At 35.7% G+C, this 9,965-nt stretch overlaps 1 protein-coding gene across 1 annotated transcript; it reads left to right on the top strand.

The window, feature by feature from the left end:
- The first annotated feature begins 7,938 nt into the window (after positions 1-7,938).
- On the top strand, positions 7,939-9,192 carry LOC126774585 (RNA exonuclease 4-like). Its single transcript, XM_050496158.1, has 2 exons — positions 7,939-8,336; positions 8,901-9,192. Exons 1-2 carry the CDS (start codon positions 7,995-7,997, stop codon positions 9,054-9,056), a joined length of 498 nt encoding a protein of 165 aa, XP_050352115.1. The 5' UTR covers positions 7,939-7,994; the 3' UTR covers positions 9,057-9,192.
- The last annotated feature ends 773 nt before the right edge of the window (positions 9,193-9,965 follow it).

The raw sequence follows: 9,965 nt of genomic DNA, 5'->3' as shown, positions 1-9,965 counted from the left end.
GGTACTACGGGTAAAACCCGAAGTATACAAGAGAGATTATTTTGGGCGGATTCTCTCTGAATTATAAAAAACAGTAAAGCTAGGTCAAGCTAAATTTTAACATTAACTTCACGTGAATAATCAAATGCAATAATTTTACTATTAATTTTGAGAAACTTTTGCCTAATTTTTTATTGAAGGAAAAAAGATTAGCAAATGAATAACCACAATTATAGAAAGTGGTCACCATCGCCCTGGCACTTGAAGAATATTATTTTAGGATACAATAATATGTCGCCACTCGCCAACGCCATGTGATCTGAGATGCACGCACATGATGTGCCTTGGGCCTGTAATTATGCTTGATGTGCTTATAACACAATCCGGAACACGCTTGCTTTTTGCTTAGAAGCAAATAAATATTACTGTTTTCATGCGGAATTTAATGACACCTAAGATTGTTTAAAATATATTTATATATATCCAATTTAAACAAAAAAAAAACAAACTGATATGTGACGCGTTAAAGTAAAAATAGAATTGTTGTTCATATGTTATTTTTGTCTCCAAGCCGCAGTAAATTCCTACCAAGATAACAAATTAAACAGACAATTTTTATAGTCACGTAATATAATACTAATAAATAAAGATGGAGATAATTTATTATCACTTTTATGTTATTTTTTTTTTCAATTCTACTAATAATAATTTAATAACTTTATACTTAAGGGGATTTTGAGTATAGTCCGGTCACGATTAAAACAGAATTGCAGATATAACTAATAAAATTAATTAAACTAAGCTTTGTTCGTTTCTTTTTTACAATATCATACTTAAAATATTTAATGTATTTTTCTGAAATATAGTTCAATGATTTATTTATGTATTAATGTAATAAACATTGTTGTACCGTTGTACAGTCCCGTCGTCAGGAGTCCACCCTGACTTCAGTCATGACATGGTATCATTTACAACGGGCTATCACAATTATATGCATATACACGTGTCTGTACTGTTAACTTTTGAGGAGTTCCCTCTTTTGGAGCCAACTCTGGATATAGCATCTGGCCACTAAAATCGCCATCCAAAAATAACTTTAAAAATATATATATATATTTATTACGTCAATATCATTAAAAAAAAACCTTTTTTAGTCCAGGCATATATTTTGATGTAACAAACAAGGTAATTTTACCGTATTTGAAATATAAATTAACATATAATTTTAAAAATCTACCGTATTTTTTTTTTAATTCTGCTATTCCCGTAGACTGAGGTTAGTTTTTCTGTCTTCGGCTTAAATATCAGAGTTGACACTTGACATCACACTTCAGTGTTGCCAGATGTGTGATTTAGGTAGTAGTTTACTATTTGTTAGAAGTTTTATTCATATGCGACCAAAAGATATAAATCGTACGTGATTCATACGTCTTTTTCATATATGCCAAAAACCGACAAGATCGATCGAAACCCATGTTTTTCAAGTCTACCACTCTATTACTAAATATAATCCGGAGTTTTGGCAAAACAACATATCAAACATAAAAAGACAAAGTAATAAAATTTTTTTAAGAATGTACAATTTTTCAAATTACCTTAGACTTAGAGAATACGACTTTTTATTTAACCATCGTACTACTGCCAATTCAAAACGTCTGGCAACACTAACACACTTCAAAGGGGTATTCCCTGCAATATAAGTGCTATCCGTACAGTATATTCTAATAGATAAAACTGAAAATATTAATTATTTACTATTGCACGCCAGCTTAATTTTTTTTCATTATTTTTATATTTTTTCATAGTATAATTAAAAATATTGTTTATTGTATCGTACAAAGTGGACAATATTTTGACTAATTTTCACCCAGTGACAGGAGTCGATTTTTTGTCTTTGACTTTGTCTAAGAATATTGTTGGGTTTCTTACGTTCACAAATTAAAAAAAAAAACAGAGAAAATAATACCCAAATAATGTATATTAATTATTATTAAACATAATTTAATATTAAAAATAAATATCGTTCATTTCTTTGTTTATCACACACCACTACTAGTACCACGAGTTGTATAAGATGAATTACTTAAGAGTAAAAAGGGAAGTTGATATTTAATTTTAATTCAACAATTTCTGCTATTACAGGCAGGGTATATGTAAAAAAAAACAGAAAAAAATTAATAAAGTATTTTTGTAATGATTCAATCAATCAATCAACAGCCAATCGTTGTCTACTGCTGAACATAGGCCTCTCCCAAGGTGCGCCAAAGCTCCCTGTCCTCCGCGTTCCGCATCCAGTTGGTGCCCGCCACCTTCTTAAGGTCGTCGGTCCACCTGGCTGGAGGGCGCCTTACGCTGCGCTTGCCGATTCGCGGTCTCCACTCTAGGACCCGTCTGCTCCAACGGCCATCGGACCTACGACATACGTGACCAGCCCAGTGCCACTTCAGCCTGCTAATTTTGCAAGCTATGTCGGTGACTCCGGTTCTTTTCCGGATAATCTCATTTCTGATCTTATCCTTCAAAGATACTCCGAGCATAGCTCGCTCCATAGCACGCTGAGCGACTTTGAATTTGTGGACTAGTCCCGCAGTTAGTGTCCACGTTTCGGCACCGTATGTCATGGCAGGTATGACTCATTGGTTGAAGACTTTCGTCTTCAAACATTGCGGTATAGACGACTTGAGGACTTGACGAAGGTTGCCAAATGCTGCCCATCCCAAGCGAATTCTTCGATCGGCTTCCTTCTCGAAGTTGTTCCTACCGACTTGTATTATCTGTCCTGGTAGGTATATTCACTAACAACTTCGGGAGGTTTCCCCTCGACGTATATCGGTCCCGGCACGACACGCCTATTGAACATGACCTTGGTCTTGTCCAAGTTCATACCGAGACCGACACACCGGGAAGACCCGCCTAGGCTACGCAGCATTTCGGTGAGTTGTTCCAGCGACTCTGCTATGATGACGATATCGTCGGCAAATCGAAGGTGTGAGATGTACTCGCCGTTTACATTGACTCCATACCTAGTCCAATCCAGCGTTTTGAAAACGTCTTCCAACGCGTTGGTGAACAGTTTCGGGGATATTACATCCCCCTGTCTCACCCCTCTGCGCAGTTGGATCGCCTTCGTCTTACAGTCCTGGATGTGGACAGTCATTGTAGCGGCGTTGTACAGACATCTCAGTACCTCGATATATCTCCAATCGATATGACATCTCTGCAATGAGTCGAGCACTGCCCAGGTTTCGATGAAGTCGAAGGCTTTCTCGTAGTCCACAAATGCCATACACAGCGGCTGATTGTACTCTTCGGTCTTCTGCACAATCTGCCGAACAGTATGGATGTGGTCCACGGTGCTGTAGCCTGATCGAAAGCCGGCTTGCTCTGGGGGCTGGAACTCGTCAAGTCGTCTGGCGAGACGGTTCGTGACGACTCTTGAGAACAGCTTATACACGTGACTCAGGAGGGAGATTGGTCTGTAGTTTTTCATGAGGGTTTTAGCACCTTTCTTGAAAAACAGTACCACCTCACTCCCGCTCCACGTTTCCGGGGTCTTGCCATGTTGGATGACGGAGTTAAAGAGGCTTGCTAGCTCTTTCAGGACCGGAGTCCCGCCTGCCTTAAGCAACTCTGTTGTGATTCCGTCATCTCCCGGAGCTTTGTTGTTTTTAAGCTGTTCTAGAGCCGCCCTAATCTCGCCTTGGTCAACGACCGGGAGCTCCTCGGAGTAATGGCGCATAAGAGGGGCGCGCTGGTCATCAATACTGATTCCCACGGGTTTATCCGATCTTGAAGAGAACAACTACCCATAAAACCTCTCTACTTCTCCGACAATCTCAGGCCTAGAGGTAGCGACCCCACCATTTTCAGTTTTAAATTTTGTCAGACGCGGCCTCCCAAACTTGCGAGCGAACACTTTCGATCCCCGATTTTGCTCAATCGCAGCCTTGATGGCACGGGTATTGGAGCGTCGGAGATCGCGTCGCGTCAGCGTTTTTATTATTCGATTTAAGGCCTTATCTGACAAAAGCCATAGTAGTTCTCGTCGTTTTCTCATGAGCTCGAGTGTCTCAGCAGAGAGTTTTGGTGCGTTGTCTCTTCTCTGTGGCGGAAAACACTTGCGGGATGTGTTTTGCAGTATTTTGACCAGCGTGTCGGTTCTCTCATCAATGCTGCTTATGGTTTCCAACGCGGTGAATTGATTTTGAAGTTCCATTTGGAACTTTTCGGAGCCTTGAGCAGCTTGGAGCATGGTAGGTCGGAGAGTAGACCTCATCATTCTCGATCTTTCGGCTTTTAAATTGATATTTAGAGTGCCTTGAACCAAGCGGTGATCACTTCCGGTATTAAACCTGTTGATCACTGAAACATCTCTAAATATGTGCCTTTTATTCGAAATGATAAAGTCTATCTCGTTCCTTGTCACGTGATCGGGGCTTCGCCAGGTCCATCTCCTCTGAGGGTTCTTTTGAAAGAAAGAATTCAACAAAAAAAGCCCCTGCACTTCGAGAAAGTTTACCAGCATTTGCCCCCTGTGATTTCTGCAGCCCAAGCCGTAAGGTCCGACTTTCGATTCACCGCTATCTTGTACTCCCACTTTAGCATTAAAATCTCCCATAACAACATTGTAGTGGGCCTTCGAGGTGTCGTTGAGGGCCTTTGCGATGTCCTCGTACATCGCTTCGACCACATCATCAGAGTATGTCGAAGTTGGCGCATATACCTGTACGACCTTCAGGGAGTACCTGTCGGAAAGTTTTAGGACAAGGTACGCTACCCGGTTCGACACACTACTGATTTCCACAATGCTCCTAATGAGATCCTTTTTGACTAGAAAACCGACACCACTCTGGGAGAGGTTATCACCTTCGCGGAAGTAGAGTAAGTTACCGGACTCTAGAGTTATCGTGTCCTCCCCCTGTCTTCGGACTTCAGATAACCCCAGTATATGCCAGTTTATATGACTTAACTCTACTTCTAATTCGGCGAGGTGATGGTCCAGCCTCATCGAGCGTCCATTGTACGTTGCCATGTGCAGTCGTTTTATACGGTAGCCTGCCGTGAACCGGTGATTCTTAGCACCCCCTGCCCTGCCGATACCGCGACCGCTACCTTGGTTGGGCCTAGCGGGCTTGCCGGTAACTGGGGGCCTTTTTTTGGGCGCATCTGCCATTAAGGGGGGGGTTTGCCCATACTCGCCACGCTGGGCAGGCGTGTTGGCGAGCATAGTAGGGGGGTAAGATATTTATGGGGGGGGACGCTGCTGCCCATCCCCCCTTTTCCCCGTCCCTCAGTCGCCTCTTACGAAACCCACGGGATGAGATTGGGGGAGTACTATTCTAAGCCGGTACTCCACGGCACTCTTAATTGAGTAATAATATTTAAAGTCAAAAAAAATTAAATAGGTATTTTTTATCTGTATGGTTAAAACTTCTTTCTATTTTGTTTACTAGTATGTTATGTTTTAACCATTTGTACCACACAACCCTAACACCTAACGCAGTGGCACTGTGGAAATCGCCATCTCAACAAGCTTTCTTCCATTATATGATCGAACTATACCAATGCTTTATTATAATTTTGTAAAATTATAAATCACTTTTGTAACTAACATTGTATACAATTGACACGTAGTCCTCAGTTAATATTAATTAATAATTAAAATATGTTAAGCAAATTTATATCGGTCTCATTGCACCCTCGATAGTCCAAACCTATTTAGTAATTTGAATTTATGTAAAAAGAAGCGTTTGTCATTTTTACAGATTTTTTTTTACAATATATTCACAGGCGAAGTCTTGACATAAAATATTAATGTTAAAATAAGAATCAAAAATGTTGCATCGCTTACGTCGTCTTTTTATCAACTTCTATCGAAGCACTAAGCAGTCAGAAAATATAAACCGTAGACAGAGAAACAAATAGACGCAATGACGATTTCCTTCTCACTTAAACAAGAAAGAGAACGAAAATTACCTTATAAATGGTTTAGACAGAGATATAATTATCAAATATTTTGTCCCTTATCGCATAACCAGTTTTGGTGTTTTCGCTACTTAGGTAGCGAAACAAACTTGATAGTTAATGCGTTCATTGTGTTTTTTGTTCAATTTTCGCTTTTAAACTTTTGTGTTAGAAAACGATTCTAATCCTAATAATAATGGTGCAAAGGCCGAAAAACAATCCTTATATCATATCGAAGGTTATACAATGGTGCAGTGTCGTATTATTTCATGTTAAGGTGATAGCAAGAAGAAAATTGCCGGCGTATGTTTTTACACATAAGTACGACGATTTTGTCCCTAAATATAATTTCTCAGTGATGTTTATTTATGTCATAGCATGACGGAACCTTATATTGCATTAAAATCCTGAAGATAATAGGATTTTCCAGTTTTTATCATTCATAACCTATAATTATTTATCATGTAAGTGCTGCCAGCGTCAGCTAAAAAAAATATCCCGATTTGCGATAAAAAATATCGACTCGTTGACAATGTAAACAAATAAATATGGAGTCCAATAATAACCTAAAGTGCTTCGTTATACGTCAATATGTTATTTTAATTTATTCGTTCTCCTTTTTATAATTTCCTAAACACAACATTATTTAACATTCTACATGAATTTATAATATTATTACATTCCGACTCAAGAGGTTAACATAAAAATCTATGTGGCAACCATTCTTTAGTAATAATTTAATTGAGTGTTTTAGATTTCATCTTCTGAGGAGAATGCTAATTCAGTACGATATAAAGATGCTGAAGTACTATTGATAATGGAAACAAAAACAAACAATGCAACACTTTTGGGTGTAGTTGGAAAACAAAAAAAAAATATTTTAATTAAAAAAAGTATAATAGATATTAAAAAATAAAATTCAATAAACTTATTTTGTTTTAATGAAATTCTGAAAATTATTTACTATGGCAACATTATACGCACACATTAACAAACTAACTCTGTTTCAATCGCGGTTTCACGGCCCCTTGTTCTATTTGTTTCTCTGTCTACGATATAAACCTAATTTTTAAAATATGTATCATTAATAATATTACTAACGGCCGACAGATGGCGTCAGCTTGATACTTTACTTTATACTATTAAATAAAATAGTCCAAATAAAAGTACAATTATGGCGACCTTATCGCTACATAGCGATCTCTTCAAAGCAACCAACGGTGTAAATAATAGCTGATAGGATATGAGGTAGGTGGTGGTATAAATAAAATAATATTAATCTATAATTAAAACAAACTCATAAATAAATGTAAATATAAAATATCAATAAATAAATTATATTTTACATACAATACATACAAAATTACAAGTATATAATATAAGTACATACTATATATAGCAACATCGAACAAAACGATAAATCCTCAAACAACAAGAAAGAAAAAAGAAAAAAAACATGAATTATACAAAAAAAATACTAAAATAAAATAAATTATTGGTGATAAGGCATTTGAGACAAAATTGATCTTTTACAAGTTTTTTAAAAATATCTATGGATTTGGCCTCCCGAATATTTAAAGGCAGGTCGTTTCAGAGTTTAATAGCCTGAATTGTAAAAGAATTATTATAAAAAGATGACTTATGTTCGGGCACCCTTAAAATCCTTCTCTTCACAGAACGAACTTCTCCAGGATTCCCTAAAAATACAAATGATGTAATTGATGTTCATTATAAAAATAGAAATGAAACAAGTAAAATATACGCTTCAAAATAGAAATAACTTCAAAACCTTATTTAAAATTACCAAGCCCACATACGTTATTAAAGATTTAAATTGTTATTTCTTGTTGGATGAAATTGATTTGTCTATGAAATAAAACGCTCATAATTGTTGTGATATTGTCTCTGGTTGAGGAATCCCTGAAATGTATCTATCAGAGTTAATCGAGTCATATAAATATTACAATCTAGCGTTATCTAGCTATAAATATTACAACAGCAGTTGAATTAACACATTAGTAACTTAACATCATCATTATCTTAACTACAAAATGTCGCGTACAAATGTACTTGCTATTGATTGCGAAATGGTTGGAAGTCATAACAAAAGCATATTAGCTCGTGTATCAATTGTGAACCAGCATGGAAGTCTTATTCTTGACGAATATGTTAGACCCACTTCAGTAGTCGACGATTATAGGACCTTTGTATGTGGCATCAAAAAGAGTGATTTGGAGAATGGCAAAGACTTTTCGTTTGTCAAAAACAAAGTGGCCAATCTTATACAGGGATGTATTTTAGTTGGGCATTCATTGCATTTCGATCTCGAAGTCTTGGGATTGTCTCATCCGGAGAGCAGGCGAAGAGATTTGGCGAAATACGATCGTCTAATGGTAAGAATAGTATTTATTTCTCAGTTTATCGACTTCACTGTTATATGGCATTCATCAGAGTCTCTGCCCACGTGTGACTTATCTGTTAACTATTCCGTGTGTACCAAATAACTAGTTTCATTAGAATATACATGAAATCTTAATACAGTCGTAGTCAATTATTCGTGTTTTCTATTTACACATAGTTTTGTATAATCTCTAACAGTGTACGTAACCATTAAGATCTTGTTTCGTCTGTTAATATCTAGCCATAAGATGATAGTCTTCATAATGACCCATTATGAAGAAAATGGAATTTAGTGTGTAATAAGCAATTCTGTAGTCATTAATAAGGTAAGAGAAGAATCGATGACTGTTATGGCATGCACCTATATTTAACAAAAAACTGGTTACTCGTTACTTGTAATTTATGATACGAATAAATTAAAACTTAAAATCTAATAAATCTAATTCTATAAGCAATATTGCATCTACTTGTTGTGCCAAACGAAACGCCGCTGAAAGCGTTATTTACTCGGAAAAAGCTAATGTAGTTTTGTTTTTAATGAGTTTTTTTTTTTTCAGAGAAACGGCCAACCTGTGGCTCTTTGGAAGCTAGCCAAAATATATTTAGGAAGAAATGTGCAAGAAGACAAACACGATTCTGTGGAAGATGCAAAAGCTTGCATGGATATCTATCTTAAACTGGCCTATGAATGGGAACAACACTTAAAATGTTAGATTTTTAAGCCACCGATCGTTTTCTGTTGCAATAATAATAATTAGCAACCAATACATTATTTATTTTTGTTACAATTAAAGATTTTTTATCACTAAAGATCAATAAATATTGGCATTTCATTCATAAATTATTTTTTATTCATTAAAAAAAAAGCTCTGGCACGGCGACGGCGTGATAGATCATTACTTTTGGCAGAACATAAAATTCGCAATTCAATCTGTTTAAAGTTTTGCTCAAAACTTTATAGTTGATAAAAAATACCTGTACTAATTGCAAGAGAATATTCCAATAAACAATTCTGACTTAAACTAATTATGAAATTTATTGCTTACTAACTATACAAAATACGCATTACTTAACAGAAAAACTCATATTTATCTGCATATTTATGTAATAAATATACTAGTAGAAGTAATAAATTTGATTATTTGTCAATTTCAATATCTTTAATATAATAACTTATGAGATATTTAAATTTAATTAAAACAAAATATATATTAATTCGATGACAATCGGTTGGTGCCCCTTTTTTATATATGCGCGGGAAAACTATTTTTAACTTTTTTTTACCAAACAATACTAATGACGTTCTGAAACCGATTATATTTTTATTAAATCAAATACAATATTAAAATATGTAATTGTTAAACATATTAAGTGAAGTGCATAAATAAGTATTTCTAACATTTGTAAGATAAAATTAACCACGTAGATTTTATTAGCATTACATAAATAATTACATACAATTAATAAAAAATATACAGCGTTATATCGGTCCATCTCGGCTATAAATAAAATGTAATAGGTACATCAACTACTATGGAATTGGGAAGGTGTTCAATATTTTATTATATTTAAAATTATTCTTACATTCTGGACCTTAATGCTTACGACAAAAACTACATTTA

The sequence above is a fragment of the Nymphalis io genome, chromosome 16 (genome assembly GCF_905147045.1).
Source record: "Nymphalis io chromosome 16, ilAglIoxx1.1, whole genome shotgun sequence".
Lineage (NCBI taxonomy): Eukaryota > Metazoa > Arthropoda > Insecta > Lepidoptera > Nymphalidae > Nymphalis > Nymphalis io.
The sequence above is the reverse complement of the archived record's forward strand: the minus strand, read 5'-3'. Positions and strand labels throughout refer to the sequence as shown.